This window comes from Zingiber officinale, chromosome 7B, assembly GCF_018446385.1.
Source record: "Zingiber officinale cultivar Zhangliang chromosome 7B, Zo_v1.1, whole genome shotgun sequence".
Taxonomy (NCBI): Eukaryota; Viridiplantae; Streptophyta; class Magnoliopsida; order Zingiberales; family Zingiberaceae; genus Zingiber; species Zingiber officinale.
The window spans coordinates 13927153-13947803 of NC_055999.1; the positions used below are offsets into that span (position 1 = coordinate 13927153).

Genomic DNA, 20651 nt, shown 5'->3' on the forward strand with positions numbered 1-20651 from the left:
GTTCGGCTCTCCCTCCTTATATTTTTTGAGTGCCGCTCGGGAAGCGGTTAAGGTATCTTGGACTGGCTTCAAGTCCACCTCGGCCTTTGTGCATTCTGCCGAACGGTCCTCTCGCTCGGCGTTCAGCTGGGCCTCCAGATCCTTGGATCGCTGATCTAGCGCACGGGCATCTACTTTCATCTTGTCCAAATCAGCTACCGCTCGCTTCTTCCGGGCTGTAGCGCGTTTGGCATCCACTTCGCGCTTCTTGACTTGGCCCTCTAGCCGAGCCACCTCTGTAGCCAGGTCGGCAGCCTTCTTCTGTTCGGCCTCGAAGGCTTGTTTCTCTCGCTCAGTCGACGGACCTCCTGACACTTGGTGTTTTTCCAGGAGCTCCTCCAACTCGGCTAGCCGATGGCTAGTGGCGATTTGCTCAGCCCAACGCTGTAAGGGAAATAATGAAATCAGGAACCAAACAGTAGCATGGTGCGGGAAGAAAAATGAATTTACCTGAGTGGCCTGCTGCATGTTGTTGTCGCCGAGCTGCTTGGGCGTCATGAGGGCCACTTGAATCTGCGCGTCCTCAAAAAGCTTGGCGAGCGGACCCGTCAAGGTTATTTCGTGAACGGGGCTCGATGGCCGATCGGCGGACAGTAAATATTCCTCCGATGGGAATCGGAGGGTAGTCTTGATGGTCGGATGGCCGGCCGGCGCTTCTTCAGTCGCGGTCGCCTGACGCGAGGACTCCCCTATGGTGGAAGTTTTGCCCAACCGACGTAAGCGGCGACGAGTCCGGGGAGGAGAGCCGGAGGGCTGTGCGGTGGGTGAAGCCACACGGGTCCCGATCTGAGATGGCGTGCGATCAGGCGAAGTTACGTCGATCGGCGCATGTGGTTCCCCCTCTTGAGACGGCGGAAGGCTGGAGTCTCTTCGACGTTTTCGCCGAACCTCCAGTGGTGGATCCCCGACCTGGGGGACGCCCAACTCGGCGGGGGCCGAGGAAACAGGATCCGCCTCAACCTCCGTTGAAGCGGATGGGGCAGCTTCTGTTTCAGGGGCGGACTGTGCCCCCCCTCTCCTGCATCTGCATGGCGGCTGGGAATGAGACCCCGCTCGGCGAGTTCTCTTTTGGTGGCCGCCTCAATTTCCACGGTTTTCAACTTCAGATGATCAGTAGCCTTGGAGCGCCACATGACTTCAGCTGCAGTGAAAGAAATTAAAATCAGTTAGACAAAAAAGGCGAAGGGAGTAAAGAGTCCTTACTCATGCGGTAGGGAAGATTGGCCCGAACGGGAGACAACCCAAAAATGTACAACACCCCCTTGAGAAGCAACTGGTCGATCTTGTACCGCTGACCGGACAAGCAGTTGGCCGCATGAAGATAGGCCGGATCGCTTCTGAATTTGCCGAGCTCCGGCTGGGTAGGCACAGCAGTCTGCCATTTGGTTCTGAATGCTGGCCGCTCGGGAAGTCGTATGTAGAAGAAAAACTCCTTCCAGTGCTTGTTGGAGGTCGGCATGTTATCAAAAAATCTGAAGCCTATTCTACTTTGGAAGATAAAAGTGCCCAACTCGGATTGTTTGGGGTAGAAGAAGAAGTGGAATATTTTGGGGTCAAGAGGGATACTGTGCAGCTTAAAGAGGACGACCACCCCGCTCAGCAGCCTAAAAGAATTCGGCACCAGCTGGCCGAGAGGGATGCGGAAATAATTACAAACCTCCAAAATAAATGGATGGGTAGGAAACCTAAGGCCGCCCTGGAATTGGTCTAAAAAGAAACAAATGGTGTCGATCGGCGGGTCATGTGGCCGGTCGGTTGGGTCGTCTATAATTATTTCATGGTCATCAGGGATCCCATACGTCCGAACAAGACGCCGAGCGCTCTCCTCGTCAAATCTACTCTCCATGGTCACATACCAGGGACTGTGAACATCAACGGCGGGGGCGGAAGTGCTCGCCATGACTAAAGCCCCAAGAAGAGGAAAGAAGGAAGCCGAAAGACACTCAGAAATAGAGGACCGATGAAAGTTCGCAAGCAAGGAGACGAAAGGAGTTCCCCGCGAAAGGGAAAGGCCGAAAGGAAGGGAGAAGCTTACTGAGGGAAGATGGACAGAAAGGATCACCAGAGAGCCGAAGACCACCAAGAGGCGAGAGCTGGGACAGCCGGAATGATGCAGCAGCAGCGGGCACCTTCGACGGAGAATACACGATGAAACAGAGAATGCGGCGTAAAAGGCGAAGACGAGGGCTTTATACGAACGAGGCTGGTTGGCCTCGTCCGTCGGATGCAGGTCACGGAAGACAAAGTCATCATCTAACCGTCCGTTTCAAAATAACCGGCGTCCCATCGTACGGATCATCACCGTCACGCGAGAAGAGCCACGTGGTGCTCTGTCACCAGGCGCAATTAATGCGCCCATACCGCGCATGCTTCGACTTAATGAAAAGAATTTACGCGATGTTCGAGAAGATTTAGACAAGCGAACATCCACGTTGAACGCCAAGACATCCAAAACAAAGAGCCGAGCGGCTGAATGTGGCGTAAGGGTCGAACGGCTCAAGGGATATTATAAGTGACGGTAAGGCGACGACCGCTCCGTTCGGACACATAGTCCAGTCAGTCGGACTCACTGCCTCCTTCGACTAGACTTGAAAGAGAGGCAAGTGATCCGACGGTAAGAATGGGGGGCCCACCTTCTGAAGGGTCCCAGCCTAAGGACGGATGGAGGGCTGGCCAAGCGGGTAATGGTCCGAGCGGAGCTAGAGATAACCCATCCATGGGCTTGAGTTTCCGACGCCAAGGCAGGAGGATTGAAGGGCCGAGCGGGAGTCCGCTCGGCTGGGACCAAAGGGCCGAGCGGGTTGTCCGTTCGGCCAAGATAAGGGCGAGGGTACAAAGGTGGCCGAGCGGCCTATGCGCTCGGCTCGGGATATGGGATATCAGCAGAAGCATGTCTGATGATTAGGCCGTACACAAGATCGCACGATGGAGGATCTCGCCGTCACATCATGGAGAGGTGGATACAGTAGCGGTATGGCCTTAGGGATGTCCTTCTGACAGACCCATACCTGGGCATGATCGAAAGCAGGTGATCACTTCGATTGGCGTGCTCAGGCTTCTTCAATAGGTCTATATAAGGCCCCCATTTCTTCACCGGAGGGACGAGTATCTAGATCTCTGAAGCCACTTCCTTTGTTATTCCTCGCCTGACTTGAGCGTCGGAGGGCCGTCGCCGGGACACCCCTCCCGGCTCGGTTTTGTTGCAGGTTCGCCGGAGCACTCGAGGATCCAGCAGGGAGCGCCACGTCCCCAGCGTCCGTTGACTCCTGATTCGGACAGGATCAGTGCGTATTGCAAAATATTTCCCAACAAGTGGAGCTATATGTAAAGTATTTGCCAGCATATACAAATTTTGATATAAATTAAAATAAGTTCATTAATAATTAAAAAATTCTTATATAACTGTATTGTAAACTCATCAAGTCTATTATATGCTCTACAATATATTGTAATCCAACTGTATGTTTTGTGGATCCCATGCTTAGACCAGTGAGATTAGTATTTCTATTATTTCGAGTAGTCGATGAATTTTACTGTCATTGTCTATTGTTAAATGTTCTTCCATGCAACCCAAATCTCAACTGGTATATGGGATGACCTTGTTCCCTTCCTTCTTCACTAGACATGCTAACTTACCAGTCATGCTCCATCTTAATAACATTGAGTATGCTAGAAAATCATTAATTGTTCATAATAAAGCAACATGCAAGGTAAAATTAATTTTACTTGCAATATCAAAAGTTTTCGGCCTTGCATTCCATAATTCTTTCAACTCGATAATTAGAGGTTGTAAAAAAAATCATCTTCTCTTTTAGATTCTTTGAACATGGAATAAGCACAGTAAGGAACATGTATTTATATTTTATGCATATTCAAGGTGTTAAGTTATATGATGTTAATATAACTGACATAGATGAATATTACTGTTTAGATTGACTAAATAACTGAAATCCATGAAAGTCCAGTCTTACATTACGTGGTTCCGTTGTAAATGAGAGAAATATTATATTAAGATGTTTCCATGAAGGGGAGTCAGAAGGATGACACATTATATCTCTTTCATGTACATGCTCATGATGCCACCTTATGTGGCTTGTTGTTGTGGCGGATAATACAAGCTTTGAAGTCTAATAGTTAACGGGAAGTAATACATAACTTTCTATGCTAAATTTTTCTTCTTCTCTAATATTACTACGTTGCATATAATGAGAATGATTATACATTCTGCATTTAATAAGTTCACTATCTTCATTCCAAAAGATCATGCAGTTATTTATATAATAATCAATCTTTTCTGCAAGCAAATCTAAACTCCTAATTAATTTTTTTTGTATTGTAGAAGTTATCAGTTATTATATTATCAGTAGGAAGCAATTCTGACATCAATTGATAAATGTCATCGTGACATCGTTATGAGAAATGATATTCTGCCTTGATATTTAATGGCTTTGCAATAGCTGATAATTGGGAATGACCAGAAGGAATGTTTTCTTATATATCTCTTTTATTAATCTTTAATATGTCATTTAGTTTTTGAATTTCAAGTGTTGATATTTCATCTATATTCGAATGATCAAGCATATTCATCGCATCATAAATCATTGATTACATTATCATTACATAATGATTTCTCTCGATTAACAGAGTCAAATGACAAAGCAACAGAATGTCCAGTTGACTAAATCAAATAAGGCTCCCCATGATAGTACTGGTTGTAATAATTTTAAATATAACCTTTTTTACCTACATGTACTTTCATAGTATTTTCATCATGGAAGTTGTATTTCTACATTTGCAATGATGGCACGGACAACCCAACTTGTCACCATCCATATAGTCTGGATGACGCTTCATCAAGTTTACAAACTCTTCAACTCCATAAAAATATTCATAAGTGATATATCCATTTATTAACATATTATACATCAAGCTTTATTCATATATATATTGTAACTTAATGATAAATCAATTTGCAATATTATTAAATGTGTAAAACTAAACATGAATTTAGTTGAAAGTAAACTTAATTAAATCAGTAAAGCCTAATACTATCAATAAATAATCATTCATCATATACCTAAAGTCAGTGCATAAAAAAAGATTGTCTCCAAAAAGTTTAAGAACACACCAAATAGAGAACCTACATAAACAACATTATGAAGTCAATGATTAAATAGAGGGGTACACAAACAACAATTAAATACTAGGGTTGGACGGTCACTCAGGCAAGGCTGCACGGTTGTCTAGCCAGGGCTACATGCATGACCAGTCGCCCAACCTCCTGACCATGGTTGCACATACGCCCAGCCATTCAGCCATGGATGCATGCACGCTCAGCCAGGGTTGTACGCGTGCCTGACCACTTAGACAAGGCTAAGGTTATGGTCGTACTTGCGATTTTGATGCTAGGCCAGGGTTGAGCTCATAGTCGGCTAAGGCTGAGAGGCCAGGGTCAAGCATGTGGATGACATAACAACTTGAACATGAGGGCGCAGTGTTGAGGTCACGATTGGCCTTGCAAGCACGGCTTGAGGTCGCGACCAACCTCGTGACCTCGGCCAGAGCCCAAGGTCACAACCGGAGATGGGAGGGGAAGGAGAGGGGAGAGGATTACCTGCATGCCAATGAGGAGATCAGATGTCGAAGATAAAAAATTGGATAGAGCGATCGGTGTCAGAGAGGATATCGAGGAGAGAGAGGAGAGGGAAAAAATTGGGAACCATAATTTAATTCAGAATTAGCGACAAAACTTTATTTTCATCTCTAATTTAGAGCCGAGCGGCTGAATGTGGCGTAAGGGCCGAGCGGCTCAAGGGATATTATAAGTGACGGTAAGGCGACGACCGCTCCGTTCGGACACATAGTCCAGTCAGTCGGACTCACTGCCTCCTTCGACTAGACTTGAAAGAGAGGCAAGTGATCCGGCGGTAAGAATGGGGGGCCCACCTTCTGAAGGGTCCCAGCCTAAGGACGGATGGAGGGCTGGCCAAGCGGGTAATGGTCCGAGCGGAGCTAGAGATAACCCATCCATGGGCTTGGGTTTCCGACGCCAAGGCAGGAGGATCGAAGGGCCGAGCGGGAGTCCGCTCGGCTGGGACCAAAGGGCCGAGCGGGTTGTCCGTTCGGCCAAGATAAGGGCGAGGGTACAAAGGTGGCCGAGCGGCCTATGCGCTCGGCTCGGGATATGGGATATCAGCAGAAGCATGTCTGATGATTAGGCCGTACACAAGATCGCATGATGGAGGATCTCGCCGTCACATCATGGAGAGGTGGATACAGTAGCGGTATGGCCTTAGGGATGTCCTTCTGACAGACCCATACCTGGGCATGATCGAAAGCAGGTGATCACTTCGATTGGCGTGCTCAGGCTTCTTCAATAGGTCTATATAAGGCCCCCATTTCTTCACCGGAGGGACGAGTATCTAGATCTCTGAAGCCACTTCCTTTGTTATTCCTCGCCTGACTTGAGCGTCGGAGGGCCGTCGCCGGGACACCCCTCCCGGCTCGGTTTTGTTGCAGGTTCGCCGGAGCACTCGAGGATCCAGCAGGGAGCGCCACGTCCCCAGCGTCCGTTGACTCCTGATTCGGACAGGATCAATATTTGGTAAGAGTTTATTTATGTTTGTTTAATATACACAAGATCAATTAAATAAATATTGAACATCTCGTTAAACTAAATAAACAAGTTTGAGCATATATATGTTTAGCTTATTAATGTTCATGAACAATGTTCGTGAACAATATTCATGAATATGCTTATTAATAAAACTCTTATCAATATACTAAATAAATAAATAAATAAATAAATAAAATAAAATAAATAAGTTTAAACTATCAAGTCAATAATTAATAAAACAAGTAAAAGTTTCAAACAATCAAATAAGTTTGAATTGAGAGCTCGATAACATCTAAACAAACTAAACTCGAATCAAGCTCAAATTAAACTCGAATTGAGAGCTTGATAATATTTAAACAAATAAAGTTCAAACCAAACTTCAAATAAGTTCAAACTCAGAAAAATAAATCAAATCAAGTTTGAATAATCATTTCAAAAGTTTAATTCATTTTAAACTTAACTCAATTCAGTTCAATTGCCTTATAAAATAATCTTAAATATCTCAAAATTCAACTCGTCTCGAGTTGACTTGATTTAGCTCTACCCTCAAGTGAACATTTCTCCCTTTGCTGAATAAATAAATTATCACGTCCAAACACATCGAGTGCATGGACTATTATTTAAGGCTGATTTTTCCTGATATTTTTTCCATATTAAATAATAGTGGATGTGAGCTATAGAAATAATGATTCCCATCATATGAACGTGTGCGATCAGGATTGTCAATTGCGTTGGTGTATATTTTCAATCCATTTGTATTTCTCTATATATATTCATCAATAAGCATTCAAAATACAACTTCATTTAGACCAATTGACATGACAAAGTTTAGAGGCTTCCCATCAAGTCATTATAATGGCAGTTGTAAAGTCTGTAGGCAACAATCAAAGTCACTGCACAAGTGTCGGTCGGATGATTGCTCACATGACATTATAATAACTCAGAGCTCTTTGCCATCACCATTTCAATGATAAGTTGCAGCGTCTCCATCTCACTTCTAATCAATCATGCATGCTCGAGATTATTATTTATAACATAATTAAGGATTAACAAAGAGGACTTTTATTAAAAAAAATTGGTATCCCTATCAAAAGAGGCTCCAATATCATAGTCCCTCAAGAGACTTTATGAGTGGGTGACATATTGCAATATGTGAAAGGATTTATTTATGTGCATTTACGGATTCAAGTTACTTTTATTTGATATACAAGTGTGGCTTCATTTATGAGATTATCAATGTTGTTGAGTTCCCATCTACCTTTCTGCCTTGGAGGTTGATTTGCAACTAACTATTATCACAAAAACTTTCTGAAAGACTGAGAAATGTAAGTAATTCAAGAAGAAAGGAAAGGAAGAAGAAGACACTTGATAGCCTCAAGTACTTATCTCAAAATCTAAGACGGATCCACTTTTTTCTTCTTCTTCATCCAACGGTAAAAAATAGAAAGGATCGTTAAGGGACTAAGGGGCATCAAGTTGCATAGAAAAGCCAAGGGAGGAGCCTGGTCCTCTCTCGTAAATACCCTTCCTTGTTTGTGATAATTACTAGAGAAGCCCTTAGTTTGAGCGAGTTGTTCGCGGGAGGCCAGGGGCATTACTGTCCAAAGAGGTATTAAAAAAACGATTTAGATTCCTGGCATCGAGAACGAATAAACAAGGAACAACGCCCCATCGCTCCTCTCTCTGTCTCTGTCTCTCTCTCTCTCTTCCCCCTCTATCTCGCCCTCGTCTGGCCTCTTTCTGCGACCAAGCCCTTGGATTAGGGTTTGGTTTCGGGTCTGATTCGTTTGAGGCTGGAGATTTGTCGAGCAGTCGAGGTCTCGAGCTGTTTGGTCGAGGCCGAGGTGGGGGCGGAGCTTTGTTTTCCGTTTGGAGCGCGGAGGGGCTGGATCTTGGACGGCAGCCGATGCGGGAAGGAAGGGATATGTGGTTGATCTTCCGGCGCTGTTGTCTCTGTTCGTGATTGTGGTGGACGGTGTTCTTGTAGCTGTCTCTTCGTCGAGGGCTTGGGAGTACATCTGAGATTGGATCTGGTTGCTGTGTTTAGTCGGTGGGTCGGTGGAATACAACGCGTGAGTGGGACTAGGGGATTTGGTGCATGGGCCGATAGGACAAATGCTGCTGGTTCCAGTGGCGATCTGTTCTTTTTGACTTCTTGTGCAGAAATTTTTACGGCGCTTGGGAGAAAGAAAGGAAAAAAAAAGGGGGTTGTGAAGAAAGAGGTAGGAGAGAGAGGAAAAAAAAAGAAGTAGATTTGGCTTTTCTGTGAGGAATTCCAAGTGGCTAGCTGTACAAATGCAGCAAGATCAGCGTAAGAAGGTGGGATTTCTGAATCCGTGTTTTGCGTGTTTGGTTTCTTTCTCCGTTGCTACAATTCGAATCTCTTCTGTGTCCAGCCTTTGGTTGTCTTTTTGTTCTTTCTGTTCTCTTCAATTTGGCAACTTTCTTCAGTCTGCCTTCTCTTTAAGTCTATATGATGTCCTTTTTGATACCAAAACTGTCTATTTGTGGCTATTGTTGATCGATCGGAAATGAAGTTTATTTTTGGTTACATCTGGTATTGTTAGAAGGACTGTTTTTGGTTAAAACTGTCTACTTTTGCTGTATAATTTCTCTAGCACACCGACCGATTCTTATTAATTCTACTAGAGGAATCTGATGCCAGACACTCGATTTCAGTTTTTTGCTGTTCATCTGAAATTTGTTAACCTAAAAATCAATTGGAATGGAGTCCAAGCAACTGTAGTTAAGATACTCATCACTCTTTTCTTGTTTACCTTTTTTTATCTTGATTATGATCGGTGAATGTACCAGGACTCTTGGTTTCATCTATTAAATTTAACTAAGAGCTTTCAGAGGCTTTTTAGACAGCTTTGTTATTCCATTTGTCTGTAACCCTGTATCACTTATTTCAGTTGCCAGAAGAGTCGTTTCTCTCAATTATGACCGTATCTGTATCTTTAGAATTCTGCTTTCTAATGGATTTTGCTGATGATGAACCAAATTATGGGTCAAATATGAATTTTCAGATGGTCACTTTGTGGTGTTTCCAAGTTCATCTGTAGAATCTAAGAAAATGAAAACCAGTTCTCTGCTCCAGATAGCCCTGAGTGCCGTGCACCAATTAGTGCCATAAAAAGTCGATGAGAAGGAAATTTGATGATCGTATGTGCTATCACGTTAGTTTCCTCTATAATTTCATAAAGAAGAAATAACATGCACAGACAAAAAAATATAATAATAATAAAAAAAATCTCTCTGACTTTCTTTGTTATCTTCAATTTACTCTCTTCCCATTGTAATTTATACCTAAATGCTAGTATCCAAATACTGTTTGCTGGAACTTTAACCATGTTATTTTTCCCACAAATTCATAGCTTTGTCTCAGTAAATTTAGATTGACAACATACTGCTAGTCATTTTTTCTTACGTGAATTAAGTGCATTTGCAAACTATGTGGCATCTCTTTGTCTATCACATTTAACTTTGCTTCTATGTGTTTGTCTTCTGCAGAATTCACCAGAACTAGACTTTTTCAGCGAGTATGGTGATGCTAATAGATACAAGATTCAGGAGGTTATTGGCAAAGGTAGCTATGGAGTAGTTTGCTCGGCAATTGATATACATACTGGTGAGAAGGTAGCAATAAAGAAGATCCATGATATTTTTGAACACATATCTGATGCTGTCAGAATTCTTCGTGAGATCAAACTTCTTCGTCTCTTAAGGCATCCAGACATAGTGGAGATCAAACACATAATGTTGCCTCCATCAAGGAGGGATTTCAAAGATATTTATGTTGTTTTTGAGCTCATGGAATCTGATCTCCACCAAGTAATTAAGGCAAATGATGACTTGACAAAAGAACACTACCAATTTTTTCTTTATCAGTTGCTTCGTGCTTTAAAATATATCCACACAGGTAAATCTTATTGTATTACTGAATTATCAATGTGATGTGGTTAAATGCTACTTCTGGTTGTTCATTTCCATTCTTTTTTTATTATGAATTAGTAATTCAGGTCCATTAAGTTTTATATACTTAATGACCTCATTCTGGTGGAAGTTCCAGCACCAAGTTAACCCTATTCACACTTGCTTGTGCTAATAATTTTGGCATTTAATAAATGTCTAGTTTGAGATGACTCTCTCAAGTCCATTTTGTTGTGGAGGGAAAAATAGGGGCTGTGAAATCATCAAGTGGAACTCTTGATTGTTCACCACCAGCTTTGTTAGTCAGTTTTGTTTTACCATCTCAAATTTAAGTAGGTTAATTTCCAAGCTAGGTAACAATATGACATTGGGATAAACATACCGACCAGGCTTTGATTAAAGTAGGCCAATAAAGACTTCAAGGTATCATGCAGATGATTGTGCATTGGCTGGTCCAGGACCAGGTCTTTACAGTAAAGTCAATTTTCCAGGAGGGCCCCCTATTACAATTTGTACACATCGAGTTTTATTGCATACTCCCATGAACTTTGCCTTTAGATGATTCACTCATGTTGGGTTAGCAATCTCATTATCTGAGCATCAAAAGCAATGAGAATGTTTGCCATTTCTATTGGAATTTTATTTTGTAGATTAATTAACAAAGCATTCTACTAGTTTGCTTCTGAGAAACTTTTGTGGCATTAAGGATACTGGTATTTTTCTAGAAATTGGAAAAATTATTAGAGTTCTACGATCCCTTTTGGTAACAATTAGTGCTATGCTAATGTCGACTTACTGAATACTGAGTTTTGAGACAGTTTGGTGATGTTGCTGTATATTCCACATGCTAAATATGAAATTTTTTCGACTCATGAACATGTGTTATCTTCAATCTAATATGTTGGTTCACTATGTTGCAGACATTGAATAGATGATGGCTCAATTTTTGTTTTACTTTGATCAAATGAATGGAAATTTCATTCTTCATATGGATCAATATACATTGGTTGTGTTTCATCAATATATATATATATATATATACACAGGTTGTTGTCCCCACGGGTTGGCACAGTTGATTCCTGCATAAATGGCGGCTCGAATAGGTCATGGGGTTAATTCCCAATTGGTGCAAAATGTCTTGTTGGGTGTCTGACCTCCCCATGCAAAGGGTCGCTGCACTAGGACCCCCAGGAGATGCCTTCACCTTTTGCTCCAATATACATTGGTTGTTGCTCCCACGGGCTAGCATAGTCAGTACTTGCATGTGGTGTTGCTGCAGCCTGCAATAGGTTATAGGGTCGATTCCTAGCATATGTGAAATGCACTGTGGGTCACCTGATCCCATGCAAAGGGTCATTGTGCTTTGGGCAAAACCCCCGTAATTTATCTCCCTTCCAAATCATAGAGGGCAGTCTTGGATGGTCACAAGGTGAGGGTTATCACCTTTGCTGAATATACATTAGTTGTTGCTCCCGCAGCAATGGTGCAGCGGTAGAGCGCTTTCTCAGTTTTTAGGCATCTAAGGATTCAGTCCCGACGAATTAACGGATGGGTTTCCTTTAATGGGCGGTTGAGCTAAGAATGTTGCGCTGATGGGCCACCCGAACTAGTGGGAAACTTCCATAGGGCCGGACCGATCACCCTAGGATTAGTGTAAACTGGATATCTCGTGCCAACTAAGAAAATTAAATAAAATAGACTTTGGTTGTTAGAAATGTCTGTACTATTCTGTGGTTTATAGTTTCTTCGTTTATTTAGGTGCAATAACTTTGAATCCCTTTTATCATGGTGTTGAAAACGTTGTGCAACAAATCATTTCCTTGACCAGTTCATCCTTCACTTACTCTGAATTGTTTTCTCTACTGGTGATATACTTTTTTCTCATATGATTTTGTTATTGTCCTGGTGTTGTAACATTGTGTGACATTACATGCAGCTAATGTGTATCATCGTGATTTAAAGCCAAAGAACATACTAGCAAATGCAAACTGCAAACTGAAGATTTGTGACTTTGGATTAGCTAGAGTTGCATTTAGTGATACCCCCACAACAATTTTTTGGACAGTAAGTGGGAAAGTGCATGGTTCTTTTTATTTCTTTCCAAATTTCCTTTTGTATATCCTGCTGTAATCTTATTTTGCTGATTTGAAAGCTAAGAAGTTAATGGTAAAATTTCACCATTCTAAATCCCTAACATGTGACAGGATTATGTTGCAACCAGATGGTACAGGGCTCCAGAGTTATGTGGATCGTTCTTTTCTAAGGTATTGACATATGTCTCATCTGTTTTAAATGTCTGCATCTCTAGAAAATTCAACTGGTTCATTTTGCTATTAAAGCATATCCCAAAGAAAGCTCAATTCCTCACTCGTCCGCTTATGCAAAAGGCACTGTTCTAATTCATGGCAATGCTGGATCAGACTATGCAGATCTACTTGTCATGCACAACTAGTATTCTATCAAAATGCTATGCATCTTGTCATGAATTCCTTAGTGGCATGCCCTTTATAACGGCTACTAATTTTAATGTTTACACAGTAAAGGGAAAATGATTAAATATTATAGTAAAATTTGTACTTTTGCTCCTAGTTCAAATTAACACTAACTACAAACCACTATGATGTATGATTCAAAGTCCAACAGGTATAGTAACCCATGTATAATCAGTGGAATCAATTTGATTGACTCAACTGATTTTTTAAATAAAAGCTGTAGAAAAGGAAGAAAAAAAACTAAGGTTATATGTAGATATAAAATTTTACATTACTAGTAATTAAGCAATCATATTCTGTATTAAATTATTCCTAAATCTATAATTCTATTAACATTTTCTGTTTTCATGAATTCTAACTTGTATTCATCACACACCACCACAATTAGTGTTTTGAGATCCAGATTGGAATTGAATCAATTGGTAGCATGTATTGTCGTTTTTCTGATTGGCACTTTGTTGTTGGATTCAGACGTTTACATGGTCTACTGGCTAACCATCTAGTATTAAATAAAAGCATTAAAAATCCTTTGAGGGGGTAGGGTGTGTGTGAAGGTGTGAGACATTTTCATAAGTAGATCTGAACCAAATTGCAATAAGTGCCTATTGTCTTAAAAAATAATTTCTTATTTTTACCTGTTCATCGAGGATAAACCATATAAATTTATGATCATCACTGCAAGAGTCAACTATTCTTGGTTGGCTACATGAATCCTATTTCCATTGAGCTCTGTGCAAGGCAATATCACTAGTTATTTCTTTGATTTAATTCATCATTAGAAAGTCATGCTACTGTGCTTATATCAAAATTACAATATATCATGTGCCCATGTCTTACACTTTTCTGCTGGACTTTTGAGCAGTAAGGGACAGCGAAATTGGATTCTGGCTTAGTTATATGAGAGCTAAGATGGCCTTCTTCCTAGATAATCTATTCTGGCTTATTATCTTTGGAGGATTCTCCCATTTTTGAGATACTTGATGAGGCTAAATTCTTAACACTGTAATCTATGAGTGGAAATAGTTGCTTTTCTCAAAAAGTTTGGCAGTGTATCAGTTGGTTTATTTTGGTGGCTTTCTCCTAAATTCTTTAGGAATAATATAGATTATATATTAAAATAATGCTTGTTCAGGAAGGATTTTGAACTCCCTTTAAATTGAAATTTAATTTACCAAGAGGTACTTGTATAGAGTTTGTTCCTTATCTTTAAGTTTTTATGGTTAAAGTGTGAACTTCATTCTTTTGGAAAAGATATTGACTGGCTGTTATCAACTTGCAGTATACTCCTGCTATTGATATTTGGAGTATTGGTTGCATATTTGCTGAAGTATTGACAGGCAAGCCTGTCTTCCCTGGCAAAAATGTGGTTCATCAGTTGGATTTGATGACTGATCTTCTGGGGACACCTTCCTTGGATACAATTTCTCGGGTACTGTGGTTGATTAGAACTTTCCGTATAGGATGTGGTTGTACTGAAGAACCAGAAAAATGCCTAATTTTGAATACACTTTCCTTCTTTCTAACCCTAGGTTCGGAATGAAAAGGCAAGGAGATATTTGAGCAGTATGAGGAAGAAACAGCCAGTACCATTTGCACAGAAGTTCCCAAATGCAGATCCGTTGGCATTAAAACTTTTAGAGAGGCTGCTAGCCTTTGATCCTAAGGACAGGCCAACTGCTGAAGAGGTATGTTCTTCCAATTGAATTCATGAGGGTTCCCCACTTACCCTTTTTTAGTATCCACTATCCAGTAGTCTTTTGTTAAGGTTGGGGAAGAAAATTTTCGTGTTGCATTTAGTGTGATAACTATTTAATGGGAATATATAGGATCATGAGAAGGCCCTAAACCTATAACCTACCAATATGGATCTAAACTCACTATACCACTAGCCTTAATCAATTTAATACTACTGGCATCTTTCTCACACTTTTGGTTGTCCATAAAAATAATACCTCTTGTTTGTCAGGCATTGGCTGATCCCTATTTCAAAGGTCTTGCTAAAGTAGAGAGGGAACCATCTAGCCATCCAATCACAAAAATGGAGTTTGAGTTTGAGCGTAGAAGGTTGACTAAAGATGACATTCGGGAACTTATCTTTCGTGAAATATTGGAGTATCATCCTCAGTTACTCAAAGACTACATTAATGGAACCGAAAGAACAAATTTCTTGTATCCTAGGTTCGATACTTGATGTCCACCACCCATCAGTATGTGTATGTATCTCCTTCCTGGACATGTCCTTATTCTCAACTTCCAATTTCTGTTTATGCAGCGCTGTGGATCAGTTTAGAAAGCAGTTTGCTTACCTTGAGGAGAATGGTGGTAAAATTGGACCTGCCATTCCACTAAATAGGAAACATGTTTCTCTCCCTAGGTACTCTTTTCATTTTAGTTTTGGTTGATCTTTATGCTTTCTTTTTCAGGCATGTAGATACTATTCAAGTGAATTTTAGAATTAGGGGGCCAGAATTATATGCAAGAGATCATGGATTTTAGAACATAATGCATATTTTGTTTTCCTCCCGTTGCATAGTAAACATGGTTTTGGTTGACTTTGAATATATATTGATGGTGTTGCTTTTCGGCTTGCTCGGGCTCCTCCTCTCTGCCAACCACACCAACTTCCGATGATACTTCGTTTGTCTCCCCTCAGTCAAGATCCAAAGGCAGGAGAAGTAAAGGAGTGTTGGAGCTGGCTGGCCCTACCGACTTGTCACTTCGACGCTCAAGTCAATTCCAGATTCAAGAAATAGCAGCGAAAGAGAGAAGAAGAAATGAACATGCTATGGAATTAGGGTTTAGAGGAGAAGAGTCACCTCCGCTTACCAAAAGCAACCTCCCCCTTCACTTATCTCGATGCCTCTTTATATAGCTCTCCGAAGGGAATCTCCACGTAGCACCTGACATTGTCGGACTGTTGGGGGCCAAGGGTTCGAGCTGTTGGGAATTGTCTGAGGTTGAGGTCAAGTTTCTGGGTTTCCTAAGCCCGGATGAGAAATCGTTGGTACTGTTGCATCACACAACAGTGTAGCATCTTGGGTATTGTAGCATTTACTATAACAATGCAGTATTGTGGCATCTGAGAATGTGTGTTCGTGAGAATAGGCTGATTCCCAGAGCACTATAACTTCGCAGTCAATGTAGTAGATCTGGTATTCTAGTATACCGTAGCTTCCAAGAACTATGGGTTCTTGGGAGAATAGACTGGTTTCTCAAGCACTGTAGCTTGCTTTACTGAAGCTTTTGAGAACTTTGGGTGCTCGGGAGAATAGACTGATTCCTAGCTTCGTAGTACTGTATTGGTACTGCTGTAGTATTCATTGTAGTAGAGCTGGTACTATAGCAATACTTTAGCTCCTGAGAACTTTGGGTGCTACTAGTATCAGCTTGCTTTAGTCAACTATGTAGCATTATTGTAGCTTCCAAGAACTTTAGGTGCTCGGGAGAATAGATTGGTTTCCCAATCACTATAACTGTGCAGTTACTTTAGTGTCGAGGTGCGGTAGCATACTGTAACAGCACGATAGTGTGGCATCCGAAAACTGTGGGTGTTCGGGATAAGACTTTGATGACTCGGTGCTCGGAAATAAATTCAGATACCATCAATTGTCCCTCCTTCATGTTGAACTGAGGAGCGAAGTCGAATGGAGTCTGTTTAAAAATATTGGGTCGAAGAGGATTAGCTTAGGGATAAATCCGGATACCATCAGAAACAATGCTGATGCATCTAATCAAGGTGAGTCAATTGTGATCTCTATGCTCTTTTTCTTCTTGTTGCCTCAGAGGCAAACAAGATTAAGAAAATCAGAAGCTAGACATCACTTATAAGGGGCTATGGAAATTTGTGGCGGTTTGATATTTCATTCAAAAGAGTATTTTGCAACTATAACTATCAAACCAAAAGAGCTGTTTATTTAATTGATAGTTATAGTTGCAAAATACTCTTTTGAATGGAATATCAAATCACCACAAGTTTCCACACCCCCTGTGATGTCTAGCTTCTGATTTTCTTCATGAATCTTGTTTTGCCTCCAAGGCAACAAGAAGAAATAGAGCAGAGAGATCTCAATTGACTCACTATGATGAAATGCATCAACATTGTTTCTCATGGTATCCGAATTTATCCTTGACCTAATCCGCTTCGACCCGACACTTTTAATCGGACTTAATTTGACTTTGCTCCTTAGTCCAACTTGAAGGATGGACATCTAATGGTATCCGGATTTAACCCCAAGCTAATCTTCTTCGACCTAATATTTCTAATCCGACTTCACTCCTCAGTTCGACTTGAAGGAGGGACATCTGATGGTATCCGGATTTATCCCTGAGCTAATCCTCTTCGACCTAACATTTTTAATCGGACTTCATTCGACTTCGCTCCTCAGTCCTACTTTAAGGAGAGACATCTAATGGGTATCTAGATTTATCCCGGAGCTAATCTTCTTTGACCTAATATTTTTAATCAGACTTCATTCGACTTCGCTCCTCACTTCGACTTGATGGAGGGATATATGATGACATTCGGATTTATTTTCAAGCACCTCGAATCATTAGTCTTATCCTGAGCACTCACAGTTTTTGGATACTACACTACTACACTTCTACAATATCTCAACACTATAATAACTACACTAGTCTATTCTCCCGAGCACCCAAAGTTCGTAGAATCTACAGTACTGCGAATCTAGAAACCAGTCTATTCTCCTAAGGACCCAAAGTTCTCAAAAGCTACAGTAGTGCAAAGCTCGAAACCAGTCTATTCTCCTGTGGACCTAAAGTTCTCGGAAGCTACGACAGTAAAGCAAGCTACAATGCTTGGGAAACCAGTCTATTCTCCCAAGAACAAGCTACCATGTACTCAGTTATGCTACAGTAACACTATCGTATTGCGAAGTTACAATGCTCTGGAAATCAGTATATTCTCTCACTCACATTCTCGGATGCCATAAAATCACACTATTACAGTTAATGCTACAAGACCCAAGATGCTACATTGCCTCGTGATGCTATAGTACCAGCGATTTCCCATCCGGTTTTGGAAATCCAGAAACTCTACCTTAACCTCTGACAATTCCCATCGGTCCAATAATGTCTCCTCTCCTCTAAACCCTATTTCTTCATTTCTTCTTCTTCTTTCTTTCACTTCTATTCCTTGAATTTGGAACTGACTTGAGTGTCGGAGTGGTCGGTCGGTAGGGCCAACCAACTCTAACTCTCCTTTACTTCTCAGGCTTTTTGGATCTTGATTCTTGACTGAGGTGAGGCAAACAAAGCATCAACCGAGGTTGGCAGAGAGGAGGAGCCCGAGCAAGCCGAAAAGCGACACCATCATATATATATATATATATATATGCGTGCCTCCGTGCACAACACTCAGACTTCTAGGCAGCCGGATCACTTCCGTGCGCCCTCACCTCCATGCTGCGAGTTCTTTCATGAATATGTATTTTTATCTTATGTATAAACTTAGAAATTAGCAAGTGCATTCTGATTCTAACTTCCAAATGGTTTTTCTTCTATTTCTTTGATATTTGGCGTGTTGCCAAGCTTATAAGGAATCTTTGTTGAATAACAAATTTGCAATATTCTATCTTATAATGGCTTTGTATGATATACTTTGTTGGGAACAAACATGCACATGTGCATAGTGCATTTAGGTGATAAAAAATCAGAAAAAGGAAAGCTGCAATTTTTATCAGGTTGGGTTTTTTTTTTTTCCTTTGCTAGAGTTTGTTGCTGAAACCAAAATATTAACTGAAGCTAATTTTTCTGTTTTTGGATTGATTGCATTTTTGTATCCTACTTTGAGATTTTATCTTAAGAGTTAAAGCTTTATCTTTTAATTAGTCACCATTTAGAAATAATAGCAAATACAACCTGATCATTGAAGCAGCATTCACTCATCATTAAGTGTATAGGCACTGAAACTTGAAAACAACTTCATTTGAAATGTTTTTTTGTTCACCCATCATTTCAGTGTATGAAGAGGTCCTGAAATTAGAAAACAACTTCATCTGAAATTTTTTATTCTCTTTTCTTTCATAATGCAACATGCTGTGTAGTTGTTTCAGGCATTCTTAATTTTCAATATTTCCTGGGACGCTTATACATTTTCCCTGGTAGATCAACGGTTGTCCACTCGTCTACTACTGTTTCTCCAATGGAACAAACCAATATGGTCTCTTCAAGAGAGAGACAAGGCACTTTTGAACCTTGCAAGAATCCTCGAGACGTTGAAAGGCCAACTGGAAATATTGCAAGGACTTCACAGGCACCACAAAGGATTCCAACCGGTAATTGCTTATACCCAAATTGACCATAACTAATGATGATGGTGCACTAACACTCAAATCATACGCTATGTTTCTCAGCTCGGCCAGGAAAAGTTATTGGTCCCGTCTTGCTTTACGAGAGTGCGAGTGTGAAAGATGCCTATGATCCTAGACGTTTCATTAGAAATCCTGTGCTTCCACCACAACCTGGTATTTCTCCGGCATATTGTTTTCACAATAGCTCAGGCAAGTTGGATGGCTACAACAGAGAACCATTGGAAGCCAAACATGAACCCGTTCAACATAAGCCTCCACAACCGTGCTTGCACAATAAGATGGCGCCAGATGTAGCTCTCGACATGAGAGCCTCCCCATTTTATCTCACGAGGACCAAGGCTGAACCTGCTGTGAGGGAAAGCATGATCGAGGCAAGCTTGGTGCAGACAAAATCGCCCTACAATGGACTTGTTGCAGCAGCAGCAGCAGCAAGTGATGTTGCACATAGAAAAGTTGGTGCTGTTCAGTGTGGTATGACAAAGATGTATTAGGCAGAGATCACAGATATTGTGATGAGCAGGAAAATGAAAGTTGGGCGATGGAGAATTCAAATGCTTGAGTGACCACTGGGAAGATGATGGAGATTCACTAGGAACGCAGAAGTGAGACAAGATAGGATTGCATAGAATGCCAGGGCGATTAAAGTGGCAATTTCTTATTTCATGCTCGGCATGTGCATTTCTCTGGAAGAAAACACTTGAAAAGTTATTGTAAGCATGTCAGCAAGTGGAATTGTTCATGCTTTGCTTACAGAACGGAAACGGTTTTCCCTGTAACTTTATTCAGATCTGGTGTTTCGTTTACCAGACTTGTACAGATACAATGCCGGAGATTATTAGTTGAGGAGTTTCGAACGTTTCTTTGGATACAATATACATATTTGATGTTTCTAGTGTGATTATTGTTAATAAACACAAATATTAAACAAAAAGAACGACCAATGTACTGTAATTTTGATTTTATGGAGACAGAGTAAGCCTATACGTAATTAGTACAGAGAAAACTTGAAAAAGTCGATGGCAACATCAAATGCAAAGTTCTCTCAATTCTCTAAAATAGACAATAAAGTTGGGGAAATCTCGACAGATGCCTTTAGTTTGATCCTGAATCTTCTATCAATTTCTTTATTTACATCCTTACAGTATCCCTAATGTGAGATTTACCTTTTTCACTTTTTTAATGGTTAATTTTTTACATTTTGAATAAACAAAAAAAAATTATTAGATGTAAAATCTATCTTAT

At 41.0% G+C, this 20651-nt stretch overlaps 1 protein-coding gene across 1 annotated transcript; it reads left to right on the plus strand.

The window, feature by feature from the left end:
- The first annotated feature begins 8294 nt into the window (after positions 1 to 8294).
- On the plus strand, positions 8295 to 20301 carry LOC122005377 (mitogen-activated protein kinase 10-like). The gene is made up of 10 exons (XM_042560403.1): positions 8295 to 8974; positions 10169 to 10577; positions 12525 to 12652; positions 12793 to 12852; positions 14360 to 14509; positions 14610 to 14765; positions 15047 to 15258; positions 15353 to 15454; positions 19204 to 19373; positions 19452 to 20301. Exons 1-10 carry the CDS (start codon positions 8951 to 8953, stop codon positions 19898 to 19900), a joined length of 1860 nt encoding a protein of 619 aa, XP_042416337.1. The 5' UTR covers positions 8295 to 8950; the 3' UTR covers positions 19901 to 20301.
- The last annotated feature ends 350 nt before the right edge of the window (positions 20302 to 20651 follow it).

Bases quoted from the DNA above. Each gene is read 5' to 3' on its own strand.
- LOC122005377 (XM_042560403.1), top strand. From the start codon at position 8,951: ATGCAGCAAGATCAGCGTAAGAAG. The intron at 10,578-12,524 runs GTAAATCTTATT...CATTACATGCAG, and splicing joins TTTAAAATATATCCACACAG to CTAATGTGTATCATCGTGAT. The intron at 19,374-19,451 runs GTAATTGCTTAT...TATGTTTCTCAG, and splicing joins ACCACAAAGGATTCCAACCG to CTCGGCCAGGAAAAGTTATT.